A 21,366-nucleotide genomic window follows, 5' to 3' on the forward strand; every position below is an offset into this window, starting at 1 on the left:
AATAACGTATTCGCAATTTTTAAACGATGTGAAGTATGCTGTTGTACAAATGACAGCGACCTCGATTGTTGTTTTCGTGAACTATACATCGATATATCGATATATCGATATTCTATGAACATACTCCGAATCTATAGTATATATTACAATTTTAAGAAAGCAGACTAGTTTTTGACAATAGTCGAAGAAATATAATTTTCACAAAAAGATATATTGAAAGAAATGGCTTACGTAGTGGATAATCTCGTTCAACCAAATATGAATGCGACATCCGATAATCTGGTTCCAGATTGGCTTCGTTCTGAACAAAGTACTGGTGTAAGTTTTGAAAAGTGTTGTTTCATTTGTAATTAAAGGTTAGAATGACAGTGCAAAGTTATAAAAATATTCTTAAATTACTCTTACTCTTTTTATATAATTTTGCTTTGGAATTAAATAGAATTTATATCATACAATTCAAATACTTTCATTTTATTATATTTCGTAAGAGCAAAAAAATTATAGTGTATGGAATTGTTATAACCAAATTGTTTTGTTACTAACTATAATATTTTTTATTGTAGACTTCTATTATGGCTGTAGAATTCGATGGAGGTGTTGTGATAGGTGCAGATTCACGAGCTACCACAGGGTATTATGTTTTCAATAATATTGTTTACATATTATGTTTTTTATTTATTCTTTTTTTTAAGTTAACTATAATTTTAAACAATTAATTTCAGAGCATATATAAGCAATCGTTTTGCCGATAAATTGACAAGAGTCACAGATTATATTTATTGTTGTCGTTCTGGTTCTGCTGCAGATACTCAAGCTATTGCAGATATCGTTGAGTATCATTTAGGTTTGCATAGGTAAAAATTCACTCATTAATTCGTATATTTCTTATCCTATATTCTATGAATTTTAATTGAAATTATTTAGGATGGAACTTGGAACACAACCATTGGTAGAAACAGCTGCCAATGTATTTCGTGAAATGTGCTATAATTATAGAGATTCCTTGATGGCAGGAATTTTAGTAGCTGGATGGGATAATCAAAAAGGAGGTCAAGTTTATAGCATTCCTTTAGGAGGCATGTGCATTCGACAGCCCATTGCTATCGGTGGTTCAGGTTCTTCATACGTTTATGGCTACGTAGATGCACATTATAAACCCAATATGACAAAGGACGAATGTGTTACCTTGGTACAAAATAGTGAGTATAAAAAGATTTAAAAGATAGATACATTCGATTGTAAATTTATTTAAATAAATTATGATGAAAATATCTTTGCAGCATTGGCACTGGCTATGTCTCGTGATGGTAGCAGTGGTGGTGTTATACGTCTTGGTGTAATCACGGATAAAGGAATCGAAAGAAAAGTGATTATGGGTGATAAACTACCTCGCTTCTATGAAGGCTAAACATATTTCCATAATAACGAAATTTAAGATATACATATTTATCTGAAATAATACATTATTCAAAGATATTGAATTTTTGGTAAATAAATATGAATTTAAGAATATTTGTTGTAATTACGTATGTAAATCATATGAAATGAGTAATCCTCATGGTCTATTTCGTTACATCATAAAGAATTTTAAATACTTTTTGTGAAGTAATCAATGATTACAAAAGTTTGTCGAATAAGTTACTTTTTATGAATATATTTACTTCCAATAATTATGTTTTGCTAATCGTCGGATGAACACTTGTAGGCATCACGTTAACTAATCTTTGATGTTGAAAACTCGTAACAGGAAGACTAGGCTCGAATCGTGGTCCCCAATCTGACCAAATACATATCCGTACTGCTACTTCTAAATTTAGGTCGTATTATCCACTTGCGATACTCACGAATATATACCCCCTGTCGTTTAAACGTATGTACTTAATTCTCATTGTTCGCTTAACGAGAAAATTGTCGCAATGGCACAATCGCAATGTATGTAATAACGCCTGTATGTAAAACGCCAATGTATGTAAGTCACACAAGCGCTTTTGGATTATTCCGGACTCGTGATACATGGTAGTATGTCTTTGCCAAAGGATGGATTAGGTTTCTTCCATTATTTCAAGAGCTTAGTGTTTTGACAATATTAAGAGAATTTGATTGATTTTGTTATTATTTGGTAAAACATTATTTCCTTATTAATATTCAAAAATCAAGAATGTTATCATCAAAAATATGAGTATCGTTTTTCGATAAGAAATAATATTTATGGAAAAGGTATTATTAAAGAGAAAGAGTACAGTACATTACAGTCTTGGTTAAAGATAAAGAGATAAGTAACTACATATTAAAAGATTATCTCTTTGTGAAGAGAGAGAAAAAAAAAAAGAAAAGAAATTTGTTCGAACGTACAGGAACGCCAAAAAGGCGTTATCAAATCGTCGAAATACCGTTCTGTAAGAAGATGACCTCGGAAGACAACTCGGATGATCTTTTGACGAATTGGGTTCCGGAAATGCCGACGGTCCAAGAAATTAACAAGTCCATGCAAAACTTTGCTATCCCGGACTATATCGTTTTCGTCTTGATGCTTTTAGTTTCTGCTTTTGTTGGTATTTATTTTGGTTTCGTAAAAAAGATCTCAGGCGAGGATGAATATTTGGTTGGTGGTAGAAACATGAAGACATTTCCGATCAGTTTGAGTCTGATAGCCAGTTTTATATCAGGTAGAATGTTAGCAAACATTTTTTTATCTTGATTCTCATCCATTCTATATCAATGTGTTAATTATTGTGTACACAATCTGTATACATGTTGTTTCTTAGGTATCTCTTTATTGGGTATACCAACCGAGGTTTATGTTTATGGGACTACATATCTTTTTATCTCTTTTGGATTGATCATTACGGGCTTCATCATGTCGAAAGTATTTTTACCTGTTTTTCATGATTTGAAAATCACTAGCACGTATGAGTACCTTGAAAGGCGTTTTGATAAAAAAATTCGATTATTAGGATCCTTTCTCTTTTCCATCAGTATGGTAAGTAATATGCATATTTTGTAATAATATAAGTAAATGATAATTGATAATTGATTAATTCTTGTATATTGATATCATATAGATAGTTTATCTACCCATCGTCATCTATGTACCAGCATTAGCTTTTAATCAAGGTGCGTATAATCATTAATTAAAATGTTTGAATGAAATATTTTTTTGATTGATCCATTTATCATTTTTAGTAACCGGAATCAATGTCCATATCATCACACCTTTTGTATGCATTGTTTGTATTTTTTATACTTGTATGGTAAGAATTAAAATATTTTTTATCATTGAGAATCTTGTTCATATGGATTATGTTTAGATTATGTTGCTTATAGGGTGGATTAAGAGCAGTGGTTTGGGCTGATTTCATTCAAGTTCTTGTAATGTTCGGATCAATGCTTTTGATCACGATTAAAGGCACTTCGGATATTGGTGGATTATCGGTTGTATTAAGAAGAAATCGGGACTCTGATAGACTCGAATTTCCAGCGTTCGTATTTCGAAATTTCAAATTTTATAGAGCTTAATATATACCTAGATATATTAAAAAGATACATTTATCTTCTATCAAATAAAATAGATTCGATTGGAGTCCTACGACAAGACATACAATTTGGTCACTTGTAATTGGAGGATTTGTTCACTGGTTGCAGAGCTTGGCAGTCAGTCAAAACACAATACAGCTTTATCTCGCGTTACCTACTTTGCACTTGGCTAGAAGGTGCTCACAAAATTTTTAACGAAATCATATTTTTCCACTCTAATTTAAAATAGTACAAATAGCTACTTGTTGATTTTAGGGCACTTTGGTATTTCATTATAGGAGTTTCCTTAATCGTGGGAACATGTGGATATGCAGGCATGTTAATATATGCTTGGTATTATGAATGTGATCCATTGACAACAAAAGTAATGGAATTCTTGCCATTTTTACATTTATTATTCTATTTAATTTCTTTCAATAATTCATTGATCGATTAATTATAGCTGGCTGGTACAAAGGATCAGCTTTTACCACTTTTAGTTATGAACGTTTTGGGAAATTATCCTGGATTACCTGGCTTATTTGTTGCTGGAGTATTCAGTGCTGCTCTCAGGTATTACAGATGAATTAACAATGAATTAAATATTTTAACAATGATAATGCATTCCAATAATTTATAGTTCTTTATCAACTGGTTTGAACTCTATGGCAGCGGTCGTATTAGAAGATTTTATTAAGCCATTTCGTAAAACAGGATTTACTCCTAGAGTTGCTGATATTTTCATGAAACTCACTGTCATCATCGTTGGAGCAATTTGTGTGGCTCTCGCTTTTGTCGTCGAAAAAACTGGATTGCATGTTTTGCAGGTAAAGAATCAATGAAAAATATACTTAATATATCTTGATAAATATTTCGAGTAATAAATAAATGTGTATGATGATAGAATTTCTTTTTCTAATTCGTGATAAAGCTATCTGTCAGTCTAAATTCTATAACCAATGGTCCATCTCTTGGTATTTTTACTATGGGGGTTCTATTGCCTTGGGTAAATGCAAAGGTATTTTTGATATTATTACAATATTTCTTAGAAATATATTTTACCTATTTCATTAATTTATAATAATCTTAGGGTGCTCTTATTGGCGGTTTAGCTGGTTGTGGTTTTATGGGTTGGATCACTTTAACAGCTCAAACAGCTATAGCTAGTGGAAAAATAAAGTGAGTTATTTTTCCTATAAAATGTAATTAGAAAAAAAGAAAAAATAAAGAGAATTTCTAATTTGATGATAATTTATTTGAGATAGATTCGAAGAGAAACCTGTTACCACCGAAGGATGTATGTATTCCTTTCCTCAAATAGAAAATCTCTTGTTATTTATACCTTCTGAAACTATCTTGAATGAAGAGAATGGGAATTCATTTCCGTATGTAATTTAATTTATACAAAAATTTTATTATAAGCGAACAATGAATGATTTATCTTGGTGTATGTAACAGTGAACAGCTATGGGCATTGTATCGCATCAGTTACTTATGGTACACCATAATAGGTACTTTGGTCACCCTAAGTATTGGTCTTATAGTAAGTATTATTTCTTCTGAAGATGTTGACAAATTAGATCCTATGCTGTTAGCTCCATTTATGAGGAAATTCCTGAGATCTTCTAAAAAAAATTTACAACAAATACAGGTGACCTATTATAAAGATTCTTTTAGTTCTCGAAAGCAAGTAAAGATCTTTACATAATTATGTTTATATTTTTTTTTCTCAGATTGCGAGAAATGATTTCAAAGTTGACAAACAAGTGGACGTTGAAGAAGATAAAATAATAGCAATGTCATCAACATGACAATGATTACTTATTTAATTTTTTTATACTTTAAAAGAGACACTTTAAATCTTAATTTTTATTATTTTTCATTCAAAATCATATTATATGCACCTATCTCATTGTATGTACGATCTTATTACGAAATGTTTGTTTTAGAAAAAAATGTTAACTCTGGATGACGGATTTATAATTGTATATTTTAAAATACATTTAAATTTTGCTTAAAATATCATATAAACGTAACATGTGATGTCTTCATGATAGAATTCATTAATTATTCTATATTATACAATTGTTTTTGTGTATCACACGCAGATTTATTAAGGCTTAAAAATAATATTACAAATAATATTATTTATTAAGGCTTAAAAATATTCTATTCAATATTCTTTTCTTTTCACTTCTTCACTTTTCCAATATAGCTATAGAATTTTAATGATTGTTTTAGATATTTTTGTTAGAATAGAAAAAGATCTATTTATGAATTGTCAAAAAGAAAAAAGAATACACTTGTTTATTATTACGATAAAAAGTATTATACAAAGAATAATATCAAAAGAAAAAAAATGTATTCTTCGTTCTTAATGAAAAGTGAAGACACTTTGAAGGCGGACATAATTCTAAATACAATCGTACATATATATGTAGGCATGTATATATATATATATATATATATATATATATATATATATGTAATTTATATATTTACAAATTTATATTTATACAGCAAAAACTTCAATACTTATTGGTTTATTTACTTTAAAGTTTTATGTTCTTCGTGCAGATTGTATTTATTGAGGATAGATATACCGAAATGCAAAAGTTTATGTCAAAAATTATATCTAAATATAAACTACGATTTTATATTGTATATGTATAAGGATAAAAATTGTACAAGAAGAAGATAATCGAATACTGTAATATATATTTGTCTGTACTTATAGAAGAAATCAGACTGCACAATTACAGGTCTTCTTAATAAAAATCTCTATATCATTTATATTATTATATACACTTACATCTTTCTAAACTTTTTTATCTGACTTTTAAATGAACAAAGTTTTTCTGATATAACTTCTTTTCACACAATGTTTATCGACATTTTTGTTACATTTATATATTCAAACAATAAATAAATAATTTGTATGAAATCGTTATCTTGCTTAAATTTATATATGATAAATTTACTTGTAGTTTAAATATAAAGAGAAAATATTGATACAGATTATGGAATTCTTTGTATAGTTGTTTTTCTTTGTACTTTTACAAGCCATACAAAAATCAATTGTGTTTATCAAAAATGATGTAGATACAAAATATATCTGCAGCAGTGCGCGTTTTTAAAAAGCTAAGGAATTGATGTATTGAAAAAAACACACCACTCTGTTTTGTGCTAACTCTATAACGAACAATTCTTTTTTCTTTTTTATTATTATTATTATTATTATTATTATTATTATTATTATTATTATTATTATTATTATTATTAAAATATGAAAAAAATCATGTCCTGGATTCTACACTTGAAAATCTTATCACATTTGAATATTTTGTATAATGAAAGTTATATATATTCTATAATAAAAATAATCTAGTATAACAATATTCTTATAAAAGTGTATAAAAAGATATGTGAAGAACCCAGCGCCATGATTAACTCTCATTTTTTCATTATTAATAAAATATACATCCTTAAGATCTTCAAATAGATCTTTAAGAATGTTTTATTTCAATTTTAGACTAGATCAGGAGAGTTTGATATATATATACGAATATCAATACATTTGTTGGATTGATTGATTTTAAGAGAAAATTGATATATTACGTAGAGGAACACTCAAACAGCTGGTAACCAAATATTTTCTGCACTTTTCAAATACACCAAGCTGATAATAAAATGATCATCATGCAATTGTATATCTATAACTAAATGGTATATAAAATATTTACTTTTTCATATTATTTTTTTTATCATTAAAGAAAAAGAATACCTATATAATAATTTACAAATATAATCATATCAGATATATACGCTTGTAACATATATGAAAATAGTACTTTTAATATATGTTTTACTCTTTCTTTTTTTATTTTTAACAATAAAAATATTACTTATATGTTTTTTAATTTTATATTACGTAATTTTATTTATGAAAGTGTTTGCAGAACACCATCATGCAAATATTTGCTTGTAGAAAAACAGCAAAAGTTCTACATGTATAATTAGAGTTATAAATAATGCAGATATTAATTCTCTTTTTTCTCTATTAATACAATATAAAAACATGATAATATTACTCTAAAATATAATATCGCGCTAAATTGAATACAAACGGAATAATTGGAAATAGATTTTGTATATTAAATATTAATAATCAGAAAAAAATATCTTCTTTTTTTTTTTTAATGAAAATATAATATTAAAAATCATATAGATAACAATTTTAGTCGTAACATGTACATTTAAGATACTCAATGTGTTTTAATTAATTGTTAAGCATTTTCTAAGTACAATTAAACATATCATTAACTTATATAATTAATCTCATTAACTATTTTTTCTATCTATAATATAATAATTAATTAAATAAAATAATTAAAATAATTATAACTATATATATATATATATATATATATATATATATATATATATATATATATATATATATATATATATACTCGAGGCACTCGGAACGTCAAATGCGTTCGAGGATACATTCCCCTGATGTAATTAAAAAAATATATATAGCTTTGGAGTTGAATGTTTAAGTAATTATAAGTTATGTACATTGAAATCTAAAAACAGTAAAAAAAAAAAAAAAAAAAAAAAAGAAAAAATAAACGTGAATAATATGAAAGTATTTCTATGATAAGGCTCACCATTTCCATTTCTTTCTTTTTTCTTTTGTGCTGAAAAATTGTATGGTGCCCGTATGAAAACATTTGCGTTTGGAGGTATCATTGTGATTGAAAAATATTTCAGTGAATTTCATTACAGAATCAATTTTTTCGGAATTCGAAATGCACAAAAAATTGATATTGCTATGTTTGCTGGCAGGATACTGTCTAAGAAGGTAACGGTGGCGGCAAAGGTGCGTTTTCCTCATGAATCATCATCAGTCTAGCATATTTCACCATTTTTCTTCTTTGTTTATGCTGCAATTATATTTATAACGACTTTGGCTTCTGACCATCGTCATTAAAAAATGTAAATAATTGGAACTGACGATACGCAATACAATGTTATCTCTCTATCATTAAATGTAAAAATTTCAGTCATTCCTTTCATATTCTGGATACAAAAAAAAAATGGATGGGCTAATTTAAACATTTAAAATATATTTTATCTTGTATATAAAGATAAGAAATGAGTATCAAGGGGCTATGTATCAAGATTTTACGCTCATCATAAGACATTCGTATGTACAATAAAAATTTTTGTAAGAACGGGAAAATTCTTTTTTGATCATGCTGTGTTAGATGAGAGAAGTATCCTCTCTTCGCAAATTTTTTCTTTTTTTTTTTTTTTTGTTCTTTTAACATACGATTACTTTATAATGAGCATACATTAATTGGATCTATGCTATTCGATATTCATATATACATGGATATAAATCAACAAAAATAAATTAGGACAAATTTAAATATGAAAACTAAAAATTGGATTTGAATAATGAATAAAATACAATGCAGGTTCATTTACAGAAATAAATAAATAATATGATACCGATAGAAGGTTTTTATATTGATTCCATGGGAAACCACCTTGGAATAGTAATAAAATTATTTCTAACCTGAGATGTAAGACCCATCCAACTGCTACTACTGCTTCCACTATCACTTTCGCTAGAAGTTATTCCATCCTCGAGTATTAATTTTGTTCCAAATCCTTCGAGTTCCAAATCAAAATAAAGTTGGCCTAACTGTTCGTTCACTAATAACGGCTGGTTAATTTTCTTCAAAGTGTCCATATCGGCTTTGAGTACTTCGTTTAAAGTCTTTGGATGAATTTGATACTCATATATCAATTCTGGTGTTAACTGGACTCCTTCTAACCAAGGTGGATCTTTCCTGTGTATTGCATGTTTTGCTTTTGCTGGTTGTTTTGAGTTCTACATATACACATATAAGGATACAATTTTTATTGTTAATAGATTTTTACTTATTATTAAATTTTAGCTATTAACAGATATACATATGTATATATATAATCATATACCTTTGCAACTTGTTCAGCTGTCTTTTGATCAGGATTGCAACTACTTTCACTACTTTTAGACAGGAGACTACTATAAAAACTCGAAGAACTAGACTCGTCACCATTGTAATCAATTTTCCTATGTTGTTTGTTATTTATTGGTGTTGGTAAGTCCACAACACTGGAGCAACCACCGTCGTTACTGATGCAAGAAGAAAAGAGCTCACCTGGTGATAACACCTACAATACGAATGAATAAAAAATAGATTCATTAAACAAATAAATAGAATAAATATGTTAGAAGAATAGAAAGGCATACTTTTTTCGATGATTCAGACATAGCCATAATGCTGCCTGGTTCAGCCTTGATGCTTGTTGCTTGACTAGCTGGTCGTTTTCTGTCCATACATTTATTCGTGGGTTTATTTTCTTGTGGCATAGGAGCTTGTTCGGGTATTAAAAAAGGTCGATACATCATCGTTCCAGGAGCAGAAGTACCGATCACCGGAGGATACATAACGTTGGGCATTGCTGTCGCGACATACGGTACTGGAACAAACACTCCATTCCTCTTATAAGTTCCCGATTTTCCTTAGATAGTAACGAAAGGAATGTAAATGCATATATTTCTATGTATTAAAACATAAATTATTAATTAATGATTACATATTGATACATACTATACGGACTTTTTTGCGGCATTGGCAGAGATGACGATGGAGGGGCAACATTTGTCGGTGGTTGAGAATATTTTGCTGTTGATATAGGAGTATCCATCGGTTGTGGTACAGGCATGTAATATACAGGTATCATTTGTGGAATCATTGGAATCATTGGAATCCTTGGTATAGCCTGACAATTGGCACTATGATGAAATTAAAAGAAAAGTTGGATATACGTATAAAGTAGATCTTACATAAATGTATCAGGATAAAAATATACTAGTAAGAAAATTACTTTTGAGGCGAAGTACATGGTGGAATAGGAGTTGCTGATGGTACAGTTACAGATAAAGGAGGCCACAAATTGATATTCCCATTGGTTTGAAACATCGTGGATGTTTGATCAACGCTCATACTCGTGACAGTAGTAGTAACATTCGTTGGCAATGGACCGGCAGTGCTCGTCCTGGAAACTTCATCGTGTTTCGAAACCTAACATATTTTGAAAAAAAAAATAAAAAAAAAAAGAAAAACAAAAAAGAAAAAAGAAAAATAAATGAAAGCAAAATTATAAAATACGCGTCGATAGTAATGAACGAACAGAAAAAAAAACTAGATATCGTAGAAATGATTCTGACCTTGAAGCTATCACCTTCCCAGCTATGACTGCCACTTCTCTTGACACCGTGACATTGACCGACGTAATAATTATTTTGATCCACGGACATCTTTTCGATCGACGTTTTTATACGTATATCTTTTAACTTATCATTATTCTTTATACTTGATCGTAATTCCCGATGCTTTTGCATCATCATCTTCTCCATATCCGCGTTATGACGATTTAAAAGTGATTCGGTTAGAGTCGGTTGTTTAAAACTCTCAGTCGTAGTGGTGGTGTTGCTATTCGTGGTATTTGAAGTATTACCTCTGCTAACAGAGTTAAGTAAATTGTTGGAACCGTTGCTAAGATTTTCAGCGCTTACACTACCACTAGCACCGCTTCCATTTATCGGTGACATACATTTTCTCACTAAAAGTAAAAGCAAATTTATCAATTCGTTATCTCCGATGAAGATCTACGACAAATCGTAGTACAAATCATAGTTACATATACGTATGTAATACCTGTTGAGGTAGGACAAGTTTTATCGCCCTCGTCGTTGCTCGAATTCATCATCTCCTCGTCGCTATCATACATGAATGCAACTGGTGGTTTACTCTTGAAAAATCTCTCGATGTTTTCATTGTAATTAAGCTGATTGTAACTGGGTGGTGTTTCCGTAGATGATTTACTATCGTAGTATTCGTGATGAGGCGATATCTCACCAAGCATTACGCTGTCGTGCTCCTGTAACAAGGGATTGCGTGATCCCTTCACAAGTATATTGTAGAGACTTAGAAAGAGTTGTCATTAAGATTATCATTGTCATTTTTTGCATTGCGCTTGTACTGCAGTATGCTCGATTCAAAAGTGGTCAGTCTTGTTAGAAGTACGCGTGTGGTACTGTAATACGCATTATTGCTCCTATGCGATCCGTCCGCAAACCCGGCCCTGCGTCCCGGCTGTATATATTGTTAGGACTATTAATTTTCTTGTGCGACCACCGATATTTACATAATGGTCTCCAAAAAGATTTCAGAATTAATATGTCATAACTATCCTCTCCCTCTCTCGTTAGTTTCAAAACCTTGTAAGTGGGCAAATATACCCCATAGTCTTTAACGTTAACGTTTAACTGTCTCAAATTATACATACATACAAATGCATTATGTTTGTTAAATCGAAATAAAATGATCGAACGAAGGATCTCGATCATGTATCGAGAAATGGAAAAATAATGATCTACATATTTTACTTGTACGCCGAAGAAATACTAGTCTTCGTTTCAACGATCGGTAACGTCTGTTAAAATTGTTTAGAAAAAAATTGGAGAATCAGCTGTATCAAATCGAAATATTTACGATTCATAGGGACGAATACATAACTATTGACATAACTATTCCATACTCCAATACGATTGAAAATTATCTATCTTAAAAATGGTCCAATACATGGATCTCGTTATATCTCTAAATTCAGGAAGTAGGTGCGGGATTGGTTGACGTGAGAAGAATACAAATAATTTTTGAGAACAGATCTACAAAGGATCTTCGATCAATTTTTAAAATGGTATCTTTCGTCTAAATTAAGTGACACCAATTCTATGGATCACTATAGAATAGTGAGATTTACGTTTGTTTTTCTTCGATGATTATTTCACTTGTTTTTAATAAATCACATCGCTCTACGACACGCCAATGGTCTCGATCGAGCTCGGTCTATAAAGGCTTTGTATGTGTTATAAATTGTTATATTATATAATATATTGAATGTTAAAAAAAAGGTAAAGACTTACCAACAACGTGACTACAAGGTTTTGAAATTGACGCTATCCTTCACCGGCCCTATATAATTTTCTTTGCCCACCTTGTCTGTGTCTATGTACAAAATAACTTGGTAGGTTTTTATTAAGATTTTGTGTGGTTTTTTTTTCTTGCTTACCACTACACCACATTATACGTTACTATAGCAAATATTCTCGTGCAAAAACACCCTACCTCTAATTAAGAAGTAGCTTGTAAGAAGCACTTGTTCTTGTTTGAGTGCTTTTTTTTTTATAACAAATAGAAAAAATACACCAACTGCAATCGTTTCATTCGTTTTACTGCTTCCTTACTCACCTTACACCATTTTTTTTTTTTTTTATTTTGTCAATATTTTTAAGAAAATTCTACGATATATCGTATTCAGAAGCTGGAAGAAACTTTCGATCAAGACCAATATATACTTTGATAATTAATTCAATTTTCAAGTTGGATACATATCATTAATACGAACAGTGGATATTGCGATCGAAGACTGTCTAATCGCTTACTGAAAAGATATATCAGTATGTTTTTTGCTACGTTTCGCTTTCGTTACATTTAATATCATGCGAATAACGTGAAATCAGCGTAGAGAAAAAAAAGAAATAGTTTCTTATAAATATCGAGTTTGTTTCATAAGTAAACGTCATTCATTAATCCTGATGCTTGCAAAAGAATTTCTTTCTTCTTTTTCTCTGTTGATATTAATTGTATCTTCGACATATTTACGGTACATTACTTTTACGCAATTAATATCAAATGACGTTTAATACGAGTTTAAAATTTTTCCCATATTATACGGTTGATAAATAATTGTCGATTGAGAAATCTTTTTGTTATCTTCTATTTATGTAACTCCAAAGTGTGTCTATATATATGTATATATATATATATATATATATATATATATATATATATATATATATATATATGTATGAACGGATGTATGTACCGAAAATATATCGTTTCAATTGTGCTTTACTTTTGTGTGATACCAATGTAAAAGTGCGAAACTTAAAATTATATGTCCACGTGAATTTGTTATAGAAAAAACCGTGGTTCTATATAGTAGTAAATATATCGAGTATCATACCACCAGAGCACAGCTTAGCGTACTACTAGCAAAATTGGGTAAGAATGTCGGCGATACTAAAACGTAGGCTAAATAGTCACCGAAAAACTTCTGTCGTCCGCGGCTAGAGTATCCTTGCCAAGAGCCGGTGTCCTCACTTCTTGCAGTAAATTTTCCATGAAGGACGCAAGGTCCTTACACCTTTCCGAGACATCGTGCTCGATAATATCTGATGTCCTTTGGATGCTCTGTACGTACACGTTCGTACGGATGAAAGATAAACAGAGAAAAGATTTTAACATGAGATATACTTATTTTTTTTAAATTTCACCTTACTCGAGATACCACTGTCGCGCGTGACCTTTCCTTTACTAATTATTATAAGTATTTCATTATATGTACTTCATTAAAAAATATTCTATTACGTAAATGAATGATAGAAATTTTCAAATTTGTGTATGGATTATATTGTCCTTCTTATAATAAGACGAGGAGGAAGATCTTGATTGACATCGGTATGAATAGAGAGACCTACCTCATCTAGAAGAGTACGTATCTCGTTCTGTATGATCTTGGATTCTTTCAGTACCTCTTCGCTGATATTAGCCAGAGACGCGAATTCGTTTTTAGGTGGTACTCGAAAAATATCAGGATCCATAGGTCCCTTCAATACTCTATGCTGACCTACGACAAATTCTAGTTTTTTCGTCCAGGGATTGATAAACGACGACCATTCGGTTTCAAGGACGACGTAGCTTTTATTTTGGGCAGCGAATCTGTAGGGTTTCGATCGGAAGGAGGATCCTTCCAACTTGATCACCTATTTAATGATTTTTAAAAATATGAATCTAACAATCGACATGAAATGATTTCGACTTGTTTGCTTGTTCGCAGTAGTCTATTCGTTTGATTTGTGTGTGTGTGTGTGTGTGTATGTTTTTTTTAATCTACGAACAATGTAATGAATATAACGAAGCTTAAGTTTTCATTTGTATATGCTCATGCTCACAGTTTCATAGATGTCTTTGATGAAGGGTAGATCCTCGGGATGATAAAAATCAAACAGTGAACGTTCAACCATGTCCTGAGGCAAATAGCCCAAGTATTGGACAACATCAGGATCGACATGAGATAAATGGCAAGTAGCAGTATGCCGAGTTGTAAATATCGAAGATATTATTGTTTCTTCTGGCGCTGTGGATAATGATAAAATAACAAAAGTAGAGATCATTATCTTTCATCTCTAGGCCAATCCTTCGCAAAGACAAGGCTTTCTTTTGATGAATCGTTTAATATTACAATTATTAACTTTGCTTTAAATCAAGTTCTTATTTTTCCCTTATTCCCATAGTCTTAAAACAATTTTTTCTAATCTACAAAATTACAATACCTTTGTACGCTGAGTGCACAGGTTGGGCAGTAACGACTAGAAACATTGCTCTTGGTTGTTGCTCGACAGCTCGATCACGAAAATCTCGGAAGGTCAGTGTCAAATGAAATGGAAGGTAAAGATTCGATCTGGCGTTTTCCTGATCCTTGTTCGAGATATTGTTATCAATCTTGACATTCTTACGTAATCCACAAAACAAACTTGCTCTTCTTCCATTAATTCCTAAGATGAAAGTTGATATTTCATCTAGTTGATCTTTTTATTATTTATAATTAATATGTTTATACTATCGAATGAAAAAAGAAAAAAAAAAAAAAAAAGTGAATCATACCTTTTGGACGATCCTCTTGAGGCGATGTTATGCCGCTCGTTATTTGATCAGCTAATGTAGCCTTATCTTTAGGATGTACATAATCGATGAAGGAACGACCAATCCATGTGTCCTTGGGGTACCCTAAAGCTGTGCATATCGAGGGTGTTGTGTACAGCACGAGGCCGTCATGCATTGATATCACCGCGCAAAATCCATCCTATGAGAGTACGAGAACATTTGTTAGACACGATTCACGATGTACATATATATATAATATATATATTTATATATATATAAATTTTTTTTTATCGTCGGTGAAATCGATCCTATAAGACAATCGATTTCACCCCACGAAATCATTTCATAATTTATGGTTACTCTTCTGTTTGTTAAGTGTTATTAAGATTCATCGGAGGACTCTACTAACAACAGAAAAAGATGGACACATGCAACATTTTTTTCAGGTGGCATTTTTGATAGATACAGACTTTCATTGTTAATGCGCATTTACGTTCAAAATAATTATAATATAATGTAAGGATTTGGTATAATAAGGCGTGCACAGAGAAAAAGGCTTATCATTTGTAACTACGTCGAAGAGATAAATAGATAAAAGAAAAGAAAAGAAAAATGTTTAAACGAAGAAATGCATCATTCCCCTGAGTAGTAAACGCTCGTAGAATTACACTTCGTGATAGGACACTTGTCCAAGGTTCGTGTATAGTAGAGATTTGAAATTAATTTGTACGCTTTACGTGAAATTCGTAGTATCAATATATTTTTCTATCGAATCTATATAAATACAATTGTATTTATGCACATATTTGAATAATACACGAGAGAAAAGCTCAATTTTCTTTAATTTCGATATTTGCAAATATTAAAGATCATGCATTAATTCGAAAACATTGTATCATTGTAACATGATAAAAAAAATTAAAGAATAAAAACGCCATATAAGTGTCATTTGAATGAATTATTGTTTCGAAGAAACTTACTGAATTATTTATTTCAAAGAAATTATAACATCAACAAATACGTGATCCATTGGAAATATTTTCTCTATGTTAAATATTTGATATATGTTAAATTTGAAATGACATTTTGTGACGGTCCATAGTACACAAGCCACTTTTCTCCGTACTTTAAAACGGAGCATTATCATCATGTAATATCTGTGTATAACGAAATAAAGCCACTGCAAAAGAAGAAGGCACCGATAAACCATCAACGTGATAAAAGCATACATCCGTGTTAAATATATACATATGTATATAGATATATGTACAGAGAAAATTATATTATATATTCCTCGATCATGCTTGGGGGTCCTAAAACTTGCCTAATATCGTAAATATTATTTTCAATAAAAAAAATTCCCATCGTCTATAAATTTTTTCTCCCATTTTACCAAAGTGTTACTAATAGAGTCTTCTTGCTAATTTGATACTAACATTTGCTTGTGAACTTGTATCATCCAGAAGATTCGTCCGAGAAGCAAGTCCTGCTTCCGGACTGTCTGTCAGAATATCGCCGTTGTGTTCGCCTGGATCCGTTGCATCCACCAATTCTACAGTTGCTATTTCTTCTCGTATACGTTAACAAAAGCTATTGTTATATACTTTGTGTATAGACCTTTATCCTGAATGATGTATATAGTATATGTATGTATGTATGTATATATGTACGTATGTATTGTGGGACACATTAATTCATTCTCATCATCACCCAAGTAGCATACTATTTATTTTATACATTTTATAATTTTCCAACAACTTTTAGAATTGATTATAGAGAATTTTTGGAGATTTAAAATTTAAATATCTGCGTATTGTATGCCACAAGGGTTAGAATGAGCGAGTCATCGATAGAATAGAATAATCACATTTTAGGTCCCTTAGTCCGATATAATTATTCGTATATATATATATATATATATATATTGATAAATTATCAAGATGCCTGATAAAATATTTGTATCAGGTGTCTTGATAAACGAAGAAATAAACCGAATTAGGGTGATCAAACTCATTCAAGCTGATCCTCAAGGGTCTTTACATTAATCTGATTTTTATGGTATAGTAATGTTTCCTCGTACGTTGACCAATATCACTTAACATTATATATAATCCAATGTGAAGTATAAATAATCTGAAATGTTATATACGTTTTCATTATGATTATATGAATAATATTGTATTTAACAATAAATCTGGGTCTCTCTCTCTCTCTCTCTCTCTCTCTCTCTCTCTCTCTCTCTCTCTTTCTCTTTCTTTCTTTCTTTCTTTCTAAGGATAATAATGAAGACATGAAATGGAACAAGATTGTGCAACGAATCTATTTTGATGTTGACCGTATTCTCTTTCAAGAAAGAGAGAGAGAGAGAGAGAATTAGGCTTCGTATAACAAATAAATGTGGTCCGAATCGTTGATCATTGAAGATAACTGTCCATCGGGCTATCATTTGTGTAAAACGCTTTATTATTAAAACTTATGTAAATAATTACGTAAATGATGGCCGCGTGATTCTGTTATGTAAAAGGAACATTCGTGAGGGAGAGATCCCGCTCCATCTGCAAGTATATAACGGTACTTGACCAAACGAATATAAATTGTTTTCCAAGAAATAGGATGATAGTGATAATGAAGATGATGATGACGATATCATGCACAATGATATTTTTGGATTTAATATTATCTTCCATTTAGAATAACTCATTTTCTTTATCTCCCCCTTTCTCAATTTAATTTTCATTGAAAACATAATTTATATTTAAAATGATATAATCTATAAACAAATTAATTTATTAATTATTTGTTATGAAAACTAATTATTTGATATTTGATCAAAATGACACCTCGAGGAATCATATATCCAAAACGGACTAAGGGCAACCCTATAAAGAAATTGTTCCAAGGCTTATGATTAGAATGTAATTAAGATTCTGTCTGATCAACTGATGAAGTGTGCACGTAACCAGATAATATTTCTTGGGAATCAGATAAATTATAAGCAAACAAAAAGAAAGAAAGTAAGAAAAAAAAAAAAAGAAACAAAAAATAAAAATATTTAAAACGAATTCTATTAATCTAAAGAACCAACATTCGTTTCATTAATTTAATTCAATTCACTTTGTATATGTATATATATATGTATATAATACAGACACATACACACGTTTTTACGGTATTGTAAAAAAAAAATTTAGGAAAATATTCATCAAATTAATAATAAACAGTACGAAGTTGGAAAAAAATTAAAAATAAAGTTTGACAACGATGAAAATTAAGTGAAACAAGTGTGTATACGATCAAACGAAATAATCAGACTTTTTCTTTCTATATAATTCCTCAGCAAAAAGATAGATAATAAAAAATTGAAAGTAAAATTTATTATTAATTATTTCTTTTTATCCATAAGTATATTTTCCGACTATAAAAAGGATTTTAAAATGAAAATTGTGGTAACGTGCACTCTTCCCAGTATAATTCGATCGTAACCAACCTGTTTGTTTCTCAAGTATTGGCTTCGTTGAGGTGACGAGATTATAGGACGCATTATCCGGCGGTGTTCCGATACTTCTCAGAGTAATTTCTGCCTCGGTATTAACGGCCAAAGACGTTTTTGATTTCTTCTTCTTGTATTCTTTATCCTTTCTTTTGCTGATCGGTTGTGGTAGTGCCTCATTGCTAAGATTTATATAAATAATACATACACATATGTAGATATAATATTAAAAATTAATTTTGTCTATACACAAAACGTAAGAATAAATGTGTATAGATATATATGTATATATACATACGTATGTATCTGTGTGTGTGTGTATATATATATGCATATTTATATGTATATAACAATTGATTATATTTATAAATTTATTATTATTAATTTATTCACAGTATTAATTAATCCCATGATGGTTGTTATCATATAAAAAATTTGTTAAAATTTGCTAATAATTAATAATAATTAATGTGCTTCACATAGTAAATGTGTGAAATAGAAAGATAATCAAAGAGAAATTGATTGAGTTGGAAAATATATTTCAATACAATTTTGTACTTTTTCTCTTTTTTTCTTTTTCTCAGCAAATAATTATTGCAAGCTATTTTTGTATCCTTTTTCGTCGTTTTAACAAAAAGAAAAGAAAAAGAACAAAAAGAAAAAAAAAGAATAGAAAAAAAATGAAATAACGTTATTATGCACCGATAAGTTACATATGTATCTTATATAAATATAGAAGTACATATATATATACGAGCGCGCACACACACACACACACACACACACATACAGTGGCTGTTGTGAGAAAATATATATAACGTATCGAGCGCGTGCTAGCAAACGTGATGGTCGTAATAAAAAAGAAAAAAAAAAAAAAAAAAGAAAAAGTAAAAGAAAAAGAAAAAGTACTAATAGCTTTTAATCTTCCTTCTTTTCTTCTACTTCTTTTTCTTTTTCTTCTTCTTTTTCCCCGTTTTTTTCCAGTGGTATATCTTTTTGTTTTTTTGCCCTTCATATGAAAATCCTGATAATGTTCAGATCGAAAAGCTTTTAGAAATAGAAATAAAACTATCAGAATGATCTTCTAAATGACATTTGTCTACCTACGAGTGAGAATACTTATAACCAAGTCTTGACTATTCGTAATAGTTCGATAGCTTTCTCCCGGAAAGGATGGTTAGAATTAAAAAAAAAAAAAAAAAAAAGAAAAAAATCGTGATATAAAGGCTCGACATAACAGTAATAGCTAAGCACGAATAGTATATTATGCAATCCTGGAGAAAGTGTTCCTTTCTTACATGGACCTTTCTTCAGACTCTGCCCAATGCGGAATACACATTGTGTAACGTACTTCCCTTAACGTGCTTACACACTATTAGAAAAACATGAAACAAGATATTTCTTTTTTATTTTTTCTTTTTCTTCTTTCTCTTTCATACGCTTCTTCGATATTAATCCTTAACCCAAGGATTAAAAATTCAAGGACTCGAATAGTTCATTGTATAACTTATAAAACGAATGACTTTTATGGATCATAAAGTTATATTTGATTTTGAAGCAAGAAAAAAAAATGAAAGACACAGGAAATTAAATTATCGTTTAATGATAAGTCGAAAAGTCTCTTAGACATGATTAGAACGTAGAAGAAGATTTCTTTGTTTTTTTTTTCTTTTTTTTTTTTTTTTCTTTTTGTCATGATAAACATTAAACACGTTGATTGTTCAAGATTATTTCTTAACGAGTTTTAAATCATCATACGTGTGTATGAACATAATTGTATCTAAAATTAGATTAATGTAAAAACTTAAAGATTAAAGTTACTTTATCACGTAGACGATAAAATGGATGATTTTTATAGATCATAGATTTGATTCTAAAGAAAAAAAGAAAGAAGGAAAGAAAAATAAGATGGCGTCAAATGATCGTTTAAGCAAAAAATCGAATTTTAAAATATATAATAATAAAAGTCGAAAATTATATATATACATATATATATATATATATATAAAATTATTAAAAAGCCAAACGATTCATTTCTTATTTTAGTTTACCATTTATCTCTATTATGCAACAATGAACGAGTATATATCTCTGGACTGCGTTGGCGACTATACGAAAGGCACGTGGCACGACACGTGTAAGCTAATGTTTACGACGCTGTAGCTTCTTCCTAGTTAAAGCAAATAAAATATTCTTTCATGGTATGCGAACAGTTCATTGCAATGATTTTTCTTATCATTTTGTATGCACGTATATCGTACGTCGAAGACGAGTCATTTTCATCGAGTGAAATTAAGAGTTACAGTATAGATTATTATTTTTTTCGTCGATCCATCTACGTCTATTTAATTTATCTCAATTAATTTATTTTGTAATTTTCTATATATAACGCGATATGTGTCATTTTCATGTGTCACATTCACTCGTATGTCTTTTTTCAGCTGTTTTTTTTCCTTGTTTATAAAAATAATTGTTTTTTTATATTCAAAGATTAAATAATTACTAAGT

The 21,366-nt window shown here is 29.9% G+C and overlaps 3 protein-coding genes across 13 annotated transcripts in view; 2 read left to right on the forward strand and 1 right to left on the reverse strand.

Annotated features, from left to right (window-relative positions):
• Positions 1-124: 124 nt before the first annotated feature.
• On the forward strand, positions 125-1,512 carry LOC124422909 (proteasome subunit beta type-6). The gene is made up of 5 exons (XM_046959915.1): positions 125-318; positions 564-631; positions 723-854; positions 925-1,199; positions 1,281-1,512. Exons 1-5 carry the CDS (start codon positions 223-225, stop codon positions 1,406-1,408), a joined length of 699 nt encoding a protein of 232 aa, XP_046815871.1. The 5' UTR covers positions 125-222; the 3' UTR covers positions 1,409-1,512.
• Positions 1,513-1,641: 129 nt separating this feature from the next.
• Positions 1,642-6,306, forward strand: LOC124422906 (sodium-coupled monocarboxylate transporter 1-like). Of its 2 annotated transcripts, none has more exons than XM_046959912.1 (14): positions 1,642-2,666; positions 2,766-2,980; positions 3,063-3,114; positions 3,184-3,251; positions 3,325-3,479; positions 3,570-3,710; positions 3,790-3,898; positions 3,977-4,086; positions 4,154-4,340; positions 4,445-4,531; positions 4,604-4,692; positions 4,779-4,898; positions 4,972-5,164; positions 5,247-6,306. In XM_046959912.1, exons 1-14 carry the CDS (start codon positions 2,405-2,407, stop codon positions 5,322-5,324), a joined length of 1,866 nt encoding a protein of 621 aa, XP_046815868.1. In that variant the 5' UTR covers positions 1,642-2,404; the 3' UTR covers positions 5,325-6,306. The 2 variants fall into 2 exon arrangements, with proteins under 2 accessions (XP_046815868.1, XP_046815869.1); XM_046959913.1 differs by having other exon boundaries at positions 4,972-5,056.
• The window catches only part of LOC124422905 (period circadian protein), a 24,344-nt gene continuing 8,460 nt past the window's right edge, over positions 5,483-21,366 (reverse strand). For 3 of the 10 annotated variants that reach the window (XM_046959902.1, XM_046959901.1, XM_046959903.1), the window contains 15 exons: positions 18,856-19,040; positions 16,805-16,935; positions 15,369-15,567; positions 15,038-15,259; positions 14,657-14,841; positions 14,183-14,467; positions 13,749-13,895; positions 11,295-11,541; positions 10,805-11,199; positions 10,462-10,658; positions 10,185-10,369; positions 9,824-10,095; positions 9,526-9,744; positions 9,101-9,418; positions 5,483-8,462 (listed from right to left, as the gene is read on the reverse strand). In XM_046959902.1, the coding sequence (XP_046815858.1) occupies positions 8,373-8,462; positions 9,101-9,418; positions 9,526-9,744; positions 9,824-10,095; positions 10,185-10,369; positions 10,462-10,658; positions 10,805-11,199; positions 11,295-11,541; positions 13,749-13,895; positions 14,183-14,467; positions 14,657-14,841; positions 15,038-15,259; positions 15,369-15,567; positions 16,805-16,935; positions 18,856-19,040 (3,277 nt within the window). In that variant the 3' untranslated portion in view covers positions 5,483-8,372. Of the gene's footprint in view, positions 8,493-9,100; positions 9,419-9,525; positions 9,745-9,823; positions 10,096-10,184; positions 10,370-10,461; positions 10,659-10,804; positions 11,200-11,294; positions 11,542-13,748; positions 13,896-14,182; positions 14,468-14,656; positions 14,842-15,037; positions 15,260-15,368; positions 15,568-16,348; positions 16,662-16,804; positions 16,936-18,855; positions 19,041-21,366 lie in introns of those variants that run through there. The other 7 variants (XM_046959908.1, XM_046959904.1, XM_046959907.1 and 4 more) reach the window with 7 other exon arrangements.

Source organism: Vespa crabro, chromosome 3 (genome assembly GCF_910589235.1).
Source record: "Vespa crabro chromosome 3, iyVesCrab1.2, whole genome shotgun sequence".
Classification (NCBI taxonomy): Eukaryota; Metazoa; Arthropoda; class Insecta; order Hymenoptera; family Vespidae; genus Vespa; species Vespa crabro.

Coding starts and splice junctions, on each gene's coding strand:
- LOC124422909 (XM_046959915.1), top strand. CDS start 223: ATGGCTTACGTAGTGGATAATCTCGTTCAACCAAATATGAATGCGACA. Junction 319..563: donor GTTCTGAACAAAGTACTGGT/GTAAGTTTTGAA, acceptor TTTTTATTGTAG/ACTTCTATTATGGCTGTAGA. Junction 632..722: donor GATTCACGAGCTACCACAGG/GTATTATGTTTT, acceptor AATTAATTTCAG/AGCATATATAAGCAATCGTT.
- LOC124422906 (XM_046959912.1), top strand. CDS start 2,405: ATGACCTCGGAAGACAACTCGGATGATCTTTTGACGAATTGGGTTCCG. Junction 2,667..2,765: donor GATAGCCAGTTTTATATCAG/GTAGAATGTTAG, acceptor GTTGTTTCTTAG/GTATCTCTTTATTGGGTATA. Junction 5,165..5,246: donor AAAATTTACAACAAATACAG/GTGACCTATTAT, acceptor TTTTTTTCTCAG/ATTGCGAGAAATGATTTCAA.